This window comes from Ursus americanus, chromosome 17, assembly GCF_024610735.1.
Source record: "Ursus americanus isolate L20-20 chromosome 17, mUrsAme1.1.p, whole genome shotgun sequence".
In the NCBI taxonomy this organism is placed as follows: domain Eukaryota; kingdom Metazoa; phylum Chordata; class Mammalia; order Carnivora; family Ursidae; genus Ursus; species Ursus americanus.
In genome coordinates this window covers 34,887,584-34,905,274 of record NC_142143.1, presented here as the reverse complement: position 1 = coordinate 34,905,274, position 17,691 = coordinate 34,887,584, and the positions used below count along the sequence as shown (strand labels likewise).

At 40.8% G+C, this 17,691-nt stretch overlaps 1 protein-coding gene across 4 annotated transcripts in view; it reads left to right on the top strand.

The window, feature by feature from the left end:
- TMTC2 (transmembrane O-mannosyltransferase targeting cadherins 2) overlaps positions 1 to 17,691 on the top strand; it is an 835,540-nt gene that overhangs the window by 140,246 nt on the left and 677,603 nt on the right. For all 4 annotated transcript variants that reach the window (XR_015727148.1, XR_015727149.1, XR_015727150.1 and 1 more), the window contains exon 2: positions 9,341 to 9,911. Coding sequence is in view for 1 of the 4 variants with exons in the window: in XM_045780076.2 (XP_045636032.1) it covers positions 9,341 to 9,911 (571 nt within the window). In the remaining 3 variants the exon portion in view is untranslated. The remainder of the gene's footprint in view (positions 1 to 9,340; positions 9,912 to 17,691) is intronic.

Here is a 17,691-nt window from a genome sequence, read left to right as displayed (position 1 = left end):
ATTTTTAGTTAGAATTCAGTTCATCAGAAATATACTGAATGCCTACTGTGTGCTAGACTCCAAAAGATAAATTAGATGCTTTTCTACTTCTTAAGAGTTAACAGTGCATTAGGGAAATAAAGCAGGTTCTAACAAGACAATGGCTGAATCAAAAGACCATTAGAGAGATTGACATCTAGCCAAATTCCCCTCCATCTCATGAAGGACAGTAGTACAAGACAGAGTAATGCCAGTGATTCCTTTTACTCCATCCCTCAAACTTCACTCACTCCAGCAAACTAACCTGTTGTGTTTTTTTCAGATCCCAAGCTTGCCACCTTCTGTTCTGCCTCATGGTCTTTGAAAGTATTGACCATCAGCCTGGCAACATCTCCCCAACTCCCTTACTCGTTCATGTAACTCCTTCCATGTAGACCTGCTTTTCTTCAGGAAGCTTTGGATTCTTTTTTTTTTTTTTAAGATTTTATTTATTCACTTGAGACAGAGTGAGAGCATGAGAGACCACAAGATCCAGAGAGGCGGGGAGCGGGGGGTGGGGAAGAGAAGCAGACTCCCCACTGAGCAGGGCTAGATCCCAGGACCCTGGGATCATGACCTGAGCCGAAGGCAGCCACTTAACCAACTGAGCCACCCAGGCGACCCAACTTTGGATTTTCTAAGACTACTGGGAGTCTGTTTTGTTCTCCTATAGCAGTCAGGATTTCATGTTAGAGTAGTATTTTCATACTACAGTGAAATTGTCTGTACACTTATTTGCTTCCTCTACTAAGCTGTTTCTCAAAATTGATGAGTCTATTTTGCTCACCGTTCTATCTGCAGTGCCCTTTATAATGTCTAGTCCATCACTGAATAAATGAATATATGAGCAAGTAAATGATTTTCTTTTTCTTTCGGTTTTTTTTTTTTTTTTTTTTTTTTTGAGTAACTATTTTCCTTATGACAAAATTGCTTTTTGGGGGCAGTGATTTTCAGTAGGGGGTGGAAGTGGGACTATTAGAATTACCTGTGCCCCATTTTCAATGCATTTATTTCCTCCTACTCCTTCCGAAATGTCTTCACATGTCATCCCATTTAGGATCCCTATTAAGTGTAGTAAGAAGTCAGTGTGATTAATGGGAGTGTGTCAGTATTCATGTCAAAATCAAGCATATTTGTAACAATAGCTAGGGAGGACTTTGGGGAGACTGTGGCATCACAAATGATCATGGGGGATTGAAGCATGTTTGGACAGATGTAACTGGGTAAAGACCAGCAGTCCGGGCAGAGGAAGCAAAGAAGTGGTTTGAACAAAGGCCTAGAGGCTGGGAAGTTTGGAGGACATTAAGATGCCTATGGAGAAGTAAGGGGAGATTGGCCCAGAAGGCATAATGGGGATGTTTATAAATGCTGGGCTGTGAAGGGTGTTTATTATGGTAAGAAATAGGGCATGATGAGGGATTTTTGTGGAGCAGAGTAGTGTTAGAGTTATATTTCAGGAAGTTTCTCTCTCCACAGCATGTGGATCAAAGGAGGAAGGAAAGCAGTCAGGGATAACTATTTACTTCCGTATAACAAATATTTATTATGAGCCTCATATGCATTGGGACTGGGAAAAAACATAGGGCATAATTCCTTCCATGAGGGGACTTAAGCCTAATGAAGGAAAGAAAAATGAACAGGCAGTTTTAGTAAGCATGCGAGCAGTACAGGCAGGAAATAGTAAAAGCCCGAATGAGACTAGACCAGAGAAGCTAGAGGTGGATTCAAGGGAAACTTGCAAGTTGGATTTTTTTCTGAGGCACTGAACAGTGTAAAAATATCCTTAACCAATTTAAAAATGGATGTGGGAGCGAAGAGAGAAGGAGCCCTCATGCACAGCCTTGATGACAGTGTTGGAGGAATGACAGTATTTAATAAGGGGCTTGTATGAAAAAAGGGGATGGATTGTGAGGAAAATTGTTTGGATTCCGTCTTATTAAGCTTAAGATACTAAAAGGCCAACTAACAATATTGATAATTCCAACGTGCTGTTTTGTTTAGCACTCTTTTGGTTGTAGATGTCAGAATGACAGTTCAAATTAACTTATGAGTAAGGGGCATTTATTGATTTAGTTAACAGTGTTAGCTTCAGGCATGATGGGATCAGCTGCAGTAGGAATGGCATCTTTGTCTCCTAGATCTGGGTTCTTTGGTTTTGCCTTATTCTTCTTAGGTAGGCTCTGTTTTCAGGCCATTCTTTAGCAGCCCAAGGATTTCATCTCATTCTCAAAAGATGTTCTTTCTCAGTAGACTGTTGGGGCTGAATTTGACTCTGATTGACCCAGCTTGCTGCTAAATCAGTTGTCACAGCCAGGAATGAGGATGGGTGATTATAGTATACTAATTGGCCAAATCATATGATGACCTTTCATCAGGAGGTAAAGACAGCCTCACCCTATCCATATGGACTAAGAGTAAATGTGGGCTATTCTTGAAAGAAAAAACAAAAAAAGCAGGACACTGTTAACTAGGGGTAGAAGCAGCCCCAAACAACAGCAAGTATCCATTGCACAGACTGTAATTTTTTTTTTTTACAGATATTATTTATTTGAGAGAGAAAGCGTGAGCATGAGTTGGGGGGAGGGGAGAGGGAGAAGCAGACTTCCCACTAAACACGGACCCTTATGCAGAGCTGGAGGCGGGGCTCAGTCCCAGAACCCTGAGATTATGACCTGAGCCAAAGTCAGTCACTTAACCGACTGAGCCAGCCAGGTGCCCCATGGCTCTTTAATTTTCAAACACCTTACGTTAATGTTACTTCTTTGGTGTTCAACACAACAGTTTGTGAGATGTATTGTTATTATCTACCAACCATAGGTAAGGGCGCTGAGCTTTTGAGGGGCTAACTGTCCAAAGGTGGTACTCCTGGGGGTACTAAAGGAACCAGGATTTCATAACTCTTCCTCCATTAAGGTGTGGGAATCACTTGGGCAGTTAGAAGGAGGGGCTCATGAGCAACACCCAGGCTGGAGGTATAGGGGGAGAGGGCAGCTCTTGAGTTGGAGGTGTCAGAGATGACTGACCACAGAGCTGGGACGTGTAGAGAGAAAGGTGGTCAGGGAACAGAACCAGGGGAGAAACGTCCACATTTGGGAGACAAATGTGAAGGAGATGCTAGCCAAGAAGAGTTAGAAAGAGGTAGCCCAAAAGGTAGGAGGAAACTCAGAAGACTAATTTGTTAAAGACCAAGGGTAAGACTTCATAAATGTTTATTATTATCTTGAGAATGTCACGAAAGCTTAAAGGAATTTTAGGTGAGATACCCATGACCATGATCCATAGATTTTGAAGGCTACAATGAAGAGCACTGTGTTTGCACTGATGGCTAGCATCACTCGTTTGGTGTTGATGGTAATAATACTAATAATGACAGCAGCTGACATATTACATATATTATGTCCAATATACATATTCTATTACATATAACAGTTTACTCTTTGCTTGCTAACTCATTTATTCCCCACAATGATCCTTAAGGCAAGTACAGTTATTATCCTTATTTTACAGATGAGAAAACTGAGGTACCTTGGACTCTAGTGTCATTTGCTCTAGAGTCAATTTTCTTACCTTCTGCATTTCACTGTCCTGTCGGGGCATAGCCAGGCATCTTTGGGTAGCACTGAAGCAGGTCAGGTCAGCAAAGGCCGTTCTTTTGTAGAACGTCAACCCATCATTTGATTTTTTTTTTCTTTTTTTAATTAAAAGTTTGGCCTTCACTTACCTTTCGGTAGAACCATTGAAAGCACTTTGGAAGAGCGTGCCATTTGATGTTTGAAGAATGGAAGGATTGTTTCTGCGCTGATGGACTAATGGTCATCATTTATGGTGCCTGACTGAAAAGGTCAATGGACAGAAAAAATAGCAGTGAGAGAAACACACACAAGGACAGTTAGGATGGCAGTGTCGCCCCATTCATCAGCTTTACAATATTGTTGGCCTTTGTCAACATTTCCTAAAGGAAAAATCATAAGGCAGCAAAAACAAAGAGCCACAAATGAACAAAACTAGAACAGGTTAAGACCTCCTTGAAGACTTGAGGGACTGGATCTTTTTGCTTCAAAAGATGGTCTCTCAGTCATGTGTCCTCTGGAGAATTCTGCCTGCAATTATTTCTTTTTCACATCTGCTGCTCCGATGTTCTTCACCTTTTCCAGAGTGGAAAATTTCCTAATTCCTTAGTGCCTTTCTGAATTTTCAACACCAATTCACAGCGGTAACCTAAGAAATTATACCAGCCTGAAATTTTGTTTTGAGTTAAGGTTTTTCATTAGCTGAGAAATCACAGAATAGGTTTTACTATTTCCATTTTAGACTCTTGAAAGAAAATGCAAATGGGCGAAAATCTATTATGCTTAGTGTTGAACAACTACCTTTACTTCTCATTTTGCCCGCAGATTATTTAGATTCTATTAAGGCCCTTTGGGTTCGTATTTTTCTGAATATGATTTGAGGGATGCGTCATGCCTCCCTTATCACTGACTTGCATGTGTGACATGACTTATATACTAAGGCCCAGTACAATTTAGTCTTATTTCATGTTCTTTTGCCATAATATTCATTGGTTAAATAAAAACCTTCCTAAGCAGATAACACCCATCCGAGAATTTTATCATACCAAAGGCTCCCTTAGTAGAATGTTTTGCACAGGGCTAAGGTGTTACTTTGATCTCCCACTTTTGTTCCAGCAAAACTCCCCTCTACATTTTTTTCTACGGTGTACATATAGGCCTGTGTCTCATCGGAGTTTTCTCTCATGGTGTAATTATGAGATTTGTTAATTCTTTGCTTTGAAACTCTTGTTCTGTGAGAGTTAGATGTATACTATATCTTGTTAGCTGCTGCAGACTACTAGATTTATTGCTCTAAGAAATTCTGGCAACTTTGTACAGCTTTTTAAAAGCAGGCGTGTCCCGTCCGTCCCCCCCCCCCCCCCCCCCCCCCCCCGCCCATAAAGTCTTTGTGGAGTTGGTTACGGAGCTGAACTAATAGCATGTGGAAATCCTGGTTTGGGGAACGTGGTTCTTTATCCTATCTGGATCTGCCAGTGAAAGGGTGAAGTATGGTCCTGAACTAAATGTGCTTTCCAGCCTTCCTCACTGTGTTAGCAAAGCTGCCTCCCAGAATGCTTTGCTATCGAGCTTTCTACTGCCCTGACTTTGATAGTCTGAGTGTTTCTGCGATGATATTAGAGAAATTCACGTCAATATCTCAGTTAATGTTTAGTAGAGGCCAGTTGGCTTTTCATTCTGAATTACTTGAAATCCGCTCTCTCTGACAACACTGTTAGGCAGTTTGGCAGTTTTTCATATTTCTTTAAATTTTAATTATAACCTATCAAGTCTTAAGCAGTTACTTCTGGGTTAGACTCTTGATGAATGTCAAAGCAGGGTGTTTTAATTTAATGGATCCAGAGTAACATCTGTTTCTAATATTTTAAAAGCCAATTTATATGGAAATTCATTTAATACACAGTCGATACACGGAGACTTGTAAAAATAAAAATAAATATGGAAAATCAAACCACTGTGATATAGTAGGTCTTCTGTTAACAAAGGATTTCACTGATGACTAGGTCCAGCTGCTTCTACCTAACACCCCAAATATCACAGTTTAAACAACATAGCGAGTTATCTCTCACACTCACAAAATGGGGAGGTAGTTAGCTGGTGTGGTCTACCATAATAGGTACCCAGTTTTGTTCAGTCTTATTGCTGTGCTCTGCTGGGCATGACTTCTATTCCTAAGGATTCCTTATGGGCCAAGATGGCTGCTGGAATGCCAGCTATTACATCTGTGCTTCAGCAAGAACGAGGGAGAGAGGGGAGGGAGGAAAGAATGCTAAGCTGTTTTTTTTGTTTTGTTTTGTTAAGGACACTTTCTAGAAGTAGTATGTAGCACTGGCCAAAAATTCATCACAGCAAGGGAAAATTGGAAATGAAATCTTTTTTCCAGATGACCATGTACCCAGCTAAAAAGAGAAGAGCTATGAGTATGGGAAAGGGGAGATCAAACAGTGGAGAACACCTATCTCTGCCATGTTGAGTATTTTTTAGGACATGATTTTAATAGACCTTCAGCCTTTTTATTGTGTATCTAGAAGAGTCAACTTGTTCTCACGAGTAGATAATTTATGTAGAAGGACTAGCATGGTGTTTGGCTCAAAAAAGATAATCATCAACTACTGTTGATACATTTTAATTCCAACCCCTAATTGCATCTAATTTCAGAGACTCTGCATCAAGCTGACTTTAATAAGGGAGTTTTAGAACACTATACCCCAGTCTTTATAGAATAATAACACCAGCAGCTCACAGAGCTCAGATGTCATTTGTACTAGGTCTCCAGAACACTCATGTATTGGCAAGACAGTGTTCTTTTCTTTTTTTTTTTCTGAAGATTTTATTTATTTATTTGAGAGAGAAAGAGAGAGAGAGAGTGCACAGTAGCCAGGGGAGAAGTAGAGCCCCGCTGAGTAGGGAGCCCAACGTGAGACTCGATCCCAGGACTCCGGGATCATGACCCAAGCTGAAGGCAGATGCCCAACTGACTGAGCCACCCAGGTGTCCCTGCTTTTCTACATAGCGGATAAACGAACAATTACAAGTGTTTGTTAACTGTTTCCAAGGTAAAGCTATTTTCGTCATGGGGGAGCCTGGGTGGCTCAGTTAAGTGTCTGCCTTCGGTTCAGGTCATGATCCTTGGGTCCTGGGATCGAGCCCCAAGTAGGGCTCTCTGCTCAGCGGGGAGTCTGCTTCTCACTCTCCTTCCGCCCCTCCTCCCAGTCATGTTCCTTCTCTCTCCCTCTCTCTCAAATAAATAAATAAAATCTTCAGAAAACACCCCTACAACTATTATCTTCACAGAAACTGAAGCTCAGAGAGGTTAACTGGGAAGCAATTTATAGAAGTATGTGAAAACCAGCATTGCCCCATCATTTTATTCCAACTAGAATGTGGTTATTTCCACTGGCTATGTTACCTTGGATGGGTTTCTCAATCTGTTTGAATCTGTTGCATTTTCTTGTTTTTGAAGACACTCAGGTAAATTACAGAGCTGTGATTCAGGCATGTTATCCCGCAATCCAGAGTTTTGCCAACCTGGTTTTTGGTCATATTCATGTGCAAATTCCTTTGATCATGCCTGTCTCAGAGTGAAAAGCCAAACGGGTGGAGGGGCTAGAGATAAAAGTCATCAGGAGGCTTTCTGTCGTATATTCTTCAGCTACACACATGCCCACACCCCTTAAAAAGCCCTGACATCAGACTAGGCAAGAGGTTTCTATTTATGGAGTAGGTGTCCTGACCGTCTCATTTCTCCGTCCTCCTAACTCATGTGCCTCCACTGTGTTCTGTAAGTACAGAGAGGGACTAAGGATACAAAACAGTCAAGATGCCCCCCTATTCTCTGGAGGGTGTAATGGCCTAGAGCAGGGATCCTCCACACTGAATCATTTACATGCCAACATTTGTACCTTGTCCACATATACCAGTACTGTTGATTCCTTAATATTTGTCTCTACATTGACTTTTTAATTTTTAACAGCCTCATTCTGAGCAAACATCTATGAAATCCAGCTTTGATTTGATAATTAAATTTCCTTTCAAATACACATTAAAATAAATATAACCATTAAAATTTTTACAAAGTTTGCCCGTGTTATCTTCTTACATACTTGCACTGGTTTGGAGATCACATTTGGGAATCCCAACAGAGTGGAAAGAGCACAGGCCAGGGAACTCTACCCTGCTTTGCCAACTATGTGATTTTGGAACTGTTACTGGTTCTCAACCATAATTTGCTCACTTGAGAGATGTAGATAATATCTACTTCGTCATTTACTCTACGGATTAAAGAAGATAGAGCCAAGGAGACCATTACAGTGCTTGGCAGAAAGCAAGTTCTCAGCAAGTACTAGGTTTCTTTCTTGAAGTCTGTGTGGCGATACCAGGCCTGCAAACCTGGAACTATGAATTCTCAAAAGCAGGACACAAGACACTTGGTAGAGATAACTATAAGTCCTGTGAGAACTCAGAGGGGGAAGGCTGAAGTTTTCTAGAATGAAAGAGAGAGGGAAGCATTTGGATGGGGGAAGAGACATTGTTCCTGGCCTCCCCAGCTCTCCCTTGCTAAGGGCCAGTAGCATGAGCTCCACCTGGGAGCTTGTTAGAACTGTGGTATCTGGCTCCTCCCCAGACCTCCTGACTCAGCACCTGGCTGTTAACAAGACTCCCCATGCTCCCCAGTGATTTATATGTATGAGAAGCATTACTCTGGGCACAGATACTCTATCTGAAGTTTATTTCTACTAGGGAGCTTAGTCCTCGCTTTAAGCAGATCTCTGCACCAGGATCACCTACACCGGGATCACTAGTATCCCATGGGCTGTACCTTTTAGAAAATGCAGATTCTCAGACCGCACATCAACCAGCTGCCTGTCATCTGCATTTTAAGCCAGGATACCGCATGATTTTTAAGGGCAGTTCTTTGACAACTGCTGCAGTAAGTCTTAAACCACTGATAGAAACCGCGTTTATTTTCAAATGTATTTGCATTCAAACAAACAAGAAAGCTTTTGAGGAAAAGAAATATAACCCTAATTGTAGTGTTCGTAAGCGTTAAGGGGAGGATCTGAATTCAATCTATATGTAAAGCCTTCCATAAGGCTCATTTGCATTAATCCTGCGTACACCTGGAACCCCACGGTACGCATGACAACAGCTTCCGGGAAGGCGGTATCTTAGCGAAGTCACGTGAAGTCGACCGTTAAACGACACAGGGACACAGGTTTGAATTACATGGGTCCACTTCTAAGATTTTTTTCAACAAATACAGTGCTGTAAATGCCTTTTCTCTTCCTTATGATTTTCTTTTAAGATTTAGAGAGAGAGAGCACACGTGCATGTGCGAGCCGGAGCAGGGGGGGAGGGGGGGAGAGGGAGAAGGAGAAGCGGAGTCCCGCTGAGCAGGGAGCCCAGTGGAGGACTTGGTCCCAGGGTGGCGTGGGCTGAAGGCAGCCGCTTAACTGACTGAACCGCCCAGGCGCTCTCTTCCTTACGATTTTCTGAATAACGTTTTCTCCAGCGTACCTTATCGTAAGAATACCGTATATAATACACGCAGCAGACAACACGTGTGTTCATGGACTTCATGTTATCAGTAAGGCCTCTGGTCGACCGTAGACTATTAAGTTTTTGGGGAGTCAAAAGTTATACTTGGATTTTCAACGGCACCCGTAACCTCCATGTAGGTCAAGGGTCAACTTTTTTTCTTCACTTATTTTATATTTGATTTAAAAAAAATTTTTTTTTCTTTTGTTTTTTAGCCGCGCTATCAAGACTAATCAAGACCTTCTCCCCGAAACTCCATGGACGCACATTTTCTACAATGATTTTTGGGGGACTCTTTTAACCCACAGCGGCAGCCACAAATCCTACCGGCCACTCTGCACGCTTTCTTTTCGCCTGAACCATGCCGTCGGCGGGCTGAACCCCTGGAGCTATCACCTCGTCAACGTCCTGCTGCACGCGGCGGTCACTGGTGTCTTCACGAGCTTCTCCAAGATCCTCCTCGGGGACGGATACTGGACCTTCATGGCTGGCTTGATGTTTGCCTCTCACCCCATCCACACGGAGGCAGTGGCCGGAGTCGTGGGCCGCGCCGACGTCGGGGCGAGTCTGTTCTTCCTCCTGTCGTTGCTGTGCTACATGAAACACTGCTCTACGAGGGGCTCCTCAGCCAGGACGTGGGGCTGGTTCCTGGGCACCGGCCTGTGCGCGGGCTGCAGCATGCTGTGGAAGGAGCAGGGGGTGACGGTGCTCGCCGTGTCGGCGGTTTATGACGTCTTTGTCTTTCACAGGCTGAAAATGAAGCAGATCCTGCCCACCATCTACAGAGTAAGTGATTGTTGGCGCTCCGGCGTGGGGTTGCGGAGCGGGCTCCTTGCCTGGGCCTTTCCCCCCATTTAGAAAGCGTGTTTGTTCCTCTTCAAAGAGAATCTAAAATAAGTAACGTTTTGATCTTCAGTTAGTGGAGGTGTCCTTTTTGACCTTTCCCCACTAACATGCGTTTCATTCACAGACTGTTTTATTTCTTGGGTTTCTTAACTTACTTTCATGATTTCAAGGAGGGTAGAAGGGCAGTTTCTTCTGGTAAAGATTAGGCACCTTTATTATTTATTTTTATTCATTCTTTATTTCGGCCCAAGTTCTCTACAATCCAGTAAATTGCCTGTAATGTGTATTTGTAAAAATATCAGAGCTGATAATGAGCCAGATGCTAAACTCTATAGAGGGGAAATCCTCTGCCATTTGTTAATAGTACTTTTCCTGATCTGACTTTGGAAAACAACCCTTCTCTGCTGTGCACTGGGAACTCAAATTCTTCTACAGTGAATCATCTTCACCTTTTCCTTGTCCTAGTGAATAAGAATAGAAGAGTCAAAACAGAAAGAGGTTATTATAGGTTTTGCCCTGAGGCCAATTAAGACCTTTGCCTCAGGGCTTCATATTTACTCCTTTGTATTCCCTTAGTGGTTTCAAATGCAGTGTTGTTTGAAGGTCACAGAAGTGCTTACAGATCCCATCCCCCTAAAGAGAACCAGTTTTTGGCTATTGTGTTGGGGGAAGGCTTGGGCAGAGAGAGAGGAACTGTCTCCTTCCCGTTTCCCCATTCTCTCTCGTTGATAGTAAACTCACCCTTGCTTTGGCTTTTAGTGTAAGGGGTGAACTTGACCAGTGTTTGCAAATCTTGGTCATGTTTTAGGCCAGCTCCTCCTTCCTTTTGGACACTTAAGTGAGGAGTTATGGTTTTGGATACTTACCCTGATCAGGAATGCTGTCAAATTTTCTAGTTTTGGCTACTTTTCCCCTGCTCTCAATTCTCTATTTAAAATCAAATTGGGAAGAAATTGAAGCGAAGAAAAAATTGAGGGAAATAGGAACATTTATTATTATTTTTAAATGACTCCCCCCCTCCCCCCACTTCGTAGGCAGGGTAATTACTGATATGCTTCTGTTCTGTGAGGAAGCATAACCTTTTCAGTTAGAGCTCAAGTATCTAGTGCTTAATGAAGTTGTTTTGTGATTTCAATTATATGCTGAAACTTTAAAAGAAAACTCAGGTTGGGTCAAGTTTAATGCCTAAAAACAACGTGGCCTGAAAGCCAAACTCTTAATTTCAAATCAATTTTAATTATTCAGAAGGATTTAGGGAGAGAAATCTTTTTTCTTTTGTTTTAAAACCCATATCAACAACAAAAGCAAGCTTTCTTGTTTTACTGGAAATAGTAGATAGAATACATATAGATCATGGTCCTCGTCCTGTGGGGAGGGGGACCTCTGTGAGGATGCAGACGCTTCGTGTTGCGGGACCTCGCATCGACAACCTGTGAAACATTGTGGTTTGACAGTCTGCAGAATTTCCATTTTACCGCCTCATGAATTAGGAAATTATTTTGGCATATCAATTCAGGGCTTGCTTTTAAGACGTTCTGTAGTTCCTAAGAAATTTTCAGTTCTCTAAGCATATTTTCGAGGACAGACTTGCTGATAAAGATTCTTATTATAACTGTGTCCCACACAATATTTGGGACATACCTATACTAAGAAATTATTCTTTGTTTATCCGAAATTAAAATGTAACTGAGCGTCCTGCTTAAGAAAATGAGAAGTATCACCTGCAGAGGAACTCCTAGCAGTAGAGAGTGTGAAGTCGGTACCCCCATGCCCCCAGGGGCCATGAGAAAGGACCTAACACTTTGAAGATTCGGTGTCCTGAGAAGTTTCCAAATGGAAACTTGCCTAGACTGTCTGGCAGCCGCTGCTTGTGGGCAAGGGAGGTAGTCGGGCAGCAAAACCCTTCATCTGAGAGTTGCTATCTCAAGCCCATTCTTTCTTTCATTCTCAGGTTTTGGGCCAATGAGCTTAATGAGAACATTTCGGTAACAGATAGTGTAGATTTTCAAGGGACTGTAGAGACCATCTATGCCAGTCCCCTTATTTCCAGCTAAGGGGTAGAGAACCAGAGATGTGAAGGTCACCCAGAAAATGGTAGGATCACTAGAACCAGAATACATATTTGTGCATGTCTAGCCATGATTTTACTCAATTGTGAAGGTGTGAAGATGAATGAACAGTTGTAATGTCAGATGACTTCCCTAGAAGAGAAGAAAATAGTATGGAATCAAATATTAACTCACACTGGGTGAGTGACCTTGGGCTCCTTCAGTGACCTGTTTCTTTATCTGGAAATGAAAATGGAGACTGTAAATATTCTCTCTTAGAGTTGTTGTGAAGATCATATGAAATTGTGGGGCGTCCAGTGCAAGCTGAGTGCCCAGTGTTTGGAAGGCGCCTGATACATATTAGTTGTAGAGAAAGAAGAAATATCAATGGAATTGTAATTCTTTATGTTAAGGAAAGGAAGGCCAAAAGATAAACTTCTGTTAGTCTTTAAACATACGGTGGTTTTGAAAGCATATGAATTAGGAATCAACTAAAGCTGAAGCATGAATATTTAAGCAAAAACTTTCATTTAGAATTTTATGACTATGGGGCTTGTAAACACTGGCATAGATTACATATGGAAGTTATAGAAAATTCCATATTCTGTCTTTATAATATATAGATTTCTATGCCTGGAGTGAGTTAGAAGAGACTCTGAAGGAAGTGAATAAAAGACTTTAGAAGGTCCTTTTCAACCTTAAAAGAATAAATCATCTTAAATATCTTACCAATTAACTCTGCATCATGGTTTGCCAGATGAAATAAACTTCCCTGCCCTATTAAAACATAACTTTTATATAAACAGAAAACTCCAGTGCACAAATGTTTAACTCTATTATGCAAACCACTGAACTAGCCAAGTACTCAAATCCCAAAATGGCGGTCCTCTTAAAGCTGGAAATTATTAGGACCAGAGGGGCAAGGCTCTCTGTTTGGATAGTTTCATCAGTAATGTTTTTCACATAGCAGTCACACTCAGCTTCTTTCTTCACAGTGTTGGTTTCAGTTCTGTACCTCTTAAAAGATCCTGGCCCCCAAACTCAAATTGCGCTAGTGCCAGGCAGAAGGGACTGGTGGAAGCAAGATTACACCCACCTCTAGGACTCCTCTTCATCCTATTATTGCAATAAGAAAGTACAGGTTTGGGTTTGGGAGAGTTGGAGATTTTTCTAGGTAGACAGACCTCTGGATTTTTCAATGACATTGTTATTTAATATTGGCTACTGATTTAAAAACAAACCCTGTTTGGGCCAGACAAAATCCTTGGGATGGCTGAATTTGGCCAGAATTCTTGGCTGTCATTTTTTTGACTTCTAAGATTCATGCAGATGATGCATATGTCCTTATTATATAAAAGGCTTTCACAATTCTGCAAGGGAAATATGCAAGTTTTCTGTTTCTTTGATGTATGTGAAAAATAATAAGGACCTGGCATATTGTACTATTTTATTTTTTTTTATTTAGTATTTAATAGGCAGAGTCTTTATGTGCTAGGCAGTATTCTGAATATGCTAAAAACAAACACATCTATCTTGTATTATAAGTGCTTATTGAGATTGTATGACTTATGAAATAATATGGTTAATTATGACAGGAAATAATACAATAATTCAGTTGCCAGTAGGGGGGATTTGTAAGAAACCATCAAATATAAAATCTTCAGAAATGTGTATGAACAAGACGATTGTTCATAACCATCTTAAAATGTTTTAATGTACGTAGTTTTTAGGTTCAGCATTCTATTTAAGGTGTTTTCTACATTGTCTTTGGCATCTAGCACACTATCTGGCACGTAGTAGGTACTCAGGAAATTATTGAATTCACACTTGTTTCAGATTTGTCCTGGAAAAATACATGCCTGAAATGTTGAAATCCTCTTCCCTTTGTACAATGAGGATTTCATTCCTGGTTAGTGGGGTCTGGGAGGGTAGAATTGGAAGAAATGTATGTCAGAAAAATGTTGAAAAATAAGTTTTCTTGCCTTCTCATCAAATGATTGTTTTAGCCTTTCTTAGATGACTTTCACTTACTTAGTTTTATGTGGTCAAAAGTAAGGGGGGTGGTGAGGAACCCTTGAAACACACTCAAACTCGCCTTGCAAATAAATGCTTGACTTTTATCTGCCCACAAAATTTTTTACAAGTCTCCCATGACCCCGGGAGGTACATGGGTAATAAAATCAGCAAAAGCAACATTTTTCTTACTTACCAAACATCAGTCATTGCTTGCCTAGTGGCCATTTTCTGTGCTTATTTAACATCTGTTAACTGTTTTAATGTGGAAACATCTTTTTTCCCTTTATTAGCCTCATAATCACTTATTCAGTTACAGGTGGGGAAAAAAAAAAGGAAATCTGAAAACCAGCATAGCGATTCTAATAATAGCCCAAACTGATTTGGAAAAACTAAGCCCTTTTCGTTTGATCTTTTAAGAATTTCTATAAAGATGACTAGCTCGATTTTGCTATAGTTACTTCTCAGGTGTACATTATTTAGACAACTTCCTTTTCTTAAAATTAAATTTTGTAGCGCTGTTTCACGTAAACAAAATGTAGCGCTGTATTATGAGAGAGGAAATGGAGAGGCATTGCCACTTTTGGAACTCGAGTCATCTTTGTCTAGAAACAGCTTTCTTATTTTAGTGCTAGGCGGGATGTGAATGGTGGAGGTTGCCAGTGGTGAAAAAGTTTATCTTGGATGTTACTTGTAAGCTTGGTTTTACATTAGGATGTAGTGATCAGACACAAACAAATAATCCTATATTTTCAAACCATTTACAGGGTTTACCTTGAGAATGGTTTCTGAGGGTGGGGGTTATATTCTGTTGGAGGTTTTTGGTTTGTCACTGTTGGAACACTGACGATATTAAATGTGGTACTTCTGTGTATCTAGTTTGCATGACTCCCCCTATATAGAAGGGCATGGAAAGGGAGGTACAGAGCCTCCAGGTATTGGCACCTTGAAGCTACATGGGCTTTTTTATTTGATTAGTTGCTGGGGATGGCATTGGCAGAATATGTTATCATTTATAGCTTTGTCCCTTTGCTTTCTAGACTAGGTTGTGGTTTTACTCAAGATGTGACTCTCATATTGATTGCGCTGAATGACATATGATATATTTGCTGTTTCTGATTTTCTTCAATCAACATCTGTGCCACTCTACTTCAAGTAGTGCTCCCACTTTCTTATGATTTTCTTTCCCTTCGCTTGCCTTACACTTGACTTTGTGAGAATCTAGATAGAGCAAGATACTCCGATTCTGATCACAGTATTTCCTAGCATTATTGAAACTGGAGGGCTGACTATTTGTCATGTACTTACAAATGAATTTGGATTTCATCCCAGTAAACTTGTTGTAGAATTTAATATTCATGACCTATAGTACTTTAAAACTTTGAATAGCTGCCAACACTGCTAACCAGATAATACCGCAAATAAAAGTCGAGGTTCAAAAATATTTTACAATTCAAGAAGTCAAAGATTAATAAGGTATTTTATTTCTGCAGGTTGGCTTCTCTGCTCAGCTGATTTAAGATGATTCTGTATTTTGGTTACACTTTAGGTTCAAGCTGAGTAATTGAAATTTGGAAGCTGACTACTCTTGTAAGTTCATGTAATGCTTGCATTAGAGTGTTAATACTTGAAACTTTTTTTTTAAAGACTCATCTTTGTGTATTAGGTGATGTGCAGATTTAAAGATGAATTGACAGAATTCTGCCATTGAGGATGTTTTAGAGTAAGCGAGAAAGTTGAGAGTACTCCACATGCAGAACTGAGATTCAAGCGGGAATACATAGTGAGGTTATAAGGGAGGTGCTGGGAGCACTACGGCGGTTTTGGGGGGGGGGAGCGTACTTTCTGCTGAGGGGATCAGGAAACACTTTCAGGAGCAGAGACATTTGAGCGAGGCCCCTAAGGGTGGTTCAGATATGCACATTTATAATTGGAGAGGTGAGGGAAAGTGGAGGATAGAGCATGAGCATTGCACAGAGGGAAACTCCTGGGAAGTAAGGGGACCACTGAGCAGTGATTTTGGCAGATATATAGAGTGCATGAATTTACACAGGAAAATGAATGGGAAAAGTAGGTTGAGATCGCTGGGAAGGTATGATGATGTAGGGACCTTTTAAGGTATGTTGTGGCCCCTACAACATTGGGAGACAGTGCATGGCTTTTAAACGTGCTTGTGTTTCGACTGGTACATGGGAGAAGCTTGAGAATGTCTGCTAGCTCTGTTTTGCCCCTTGGGAGATTTTCTTCTCTGTCCTTCCCTGGGAACAGACCTGAGAGTGGGTGCCTTTGGTGATGAGACTAAGAATCAGATTCAGGAGGTTTATCTCATTCAGTGAGTGTGTTTCCTGCCAGTGTTTATCTCGTTCTTCAGCATTAAAAAAAAAAAAAGTTAGTTTTCGAAGATTAGATTATTTTGCTTTTTACTCTATAGTGTCTAGCATATTATTAAATACTCCTGATGAGAAAAACAGGGAGTCCTTAAGGGCTTTCTCCTGTGTCCGTTCTCCCAGCATTGTTGAACAGTGTTCAAATGTTACAGTGAATGGCCACAATTACAAAATCCCTCTTTGTTTTGCATTCCTTCTCACAGGAAGACAGAAACATTTTTCAAAATGGTCCTTTTACAATCCAGAATAAAATACTCTTATCAGCACTGAATTTCAACCAGTTAACTCAGTATACCATCAGTGAAAATGACACGCAAATTGGACCTTGTGATGAATAAATAATGAGTCTCATTGAAATCATCTATGCTGTTCTCATAACACTGTCTGGGATCCGTATTACATCACTCGGCTCAATTTTCGATAACCTGCTGCCTCAGAGGAATCAGATTGACTGACGGGGATCTCATGATTATCTGGTTACTCATATTCAACTAGGTACTGTCAATTTCACAGAAAAACGATGTGGTCTGCACAAATTTCAAGCCATTGTCATTGCCTAGAAGTCAGATTCCTGTCTTAAATACTCGCAACAATGGGAATGCTAATTGAGTGTTGACTTCTCAAATGAAATTTAAGCTACAGAAAGACAGATTCCAGGAATGCATTAGAGATTTCTTAAAAGGCGTGATGGGGTAGGAGGTGGGGTGGATAAAACTGAGTACGAAATCAAATTCATTGACAGTTAAAATAGCTATGAATGTTTTAGCACAGTAAGCTTTCATGGTGTGATATGTTTTATTGTTTATATCCGGTTTCATACCTCCTGATCAGTGTTCCTTTTTTCAAAAAAGAGTGGTAAGAAATCAAAAGGGGAGAACAGCCTTGCCAAAGTGTGCAATGACGTGGTGCTGGGAAGGTCAATGTGCCCTTGCTCTCTGGGTTTGTCTTTACAACTCTGCGGCACCCAGATGGCTCCTGCATGCTCTGTTGGTCTGATTATAACTCTTGCATCAAGTGAAATAGCATGAATGCAGAATTTAATACATGTTTCCTCAATAATTATGGCCTTGATTAGTGAAGCCAGTGTTTCAGTTCCAAAGGACACTGTCTTTCTTCTTCCACATGTTTATTCATTTAATTTCAGGAGACCAAGTAAAATGCAAAGATGATAATCCTTCTCTTTGATATGATAGTGGAATCTACAGTGCCTGCACTTGGTATGTGGTTGTCATTTTGCTCATAATTAATGTAAGATTCAAAGCAAACAGCAGG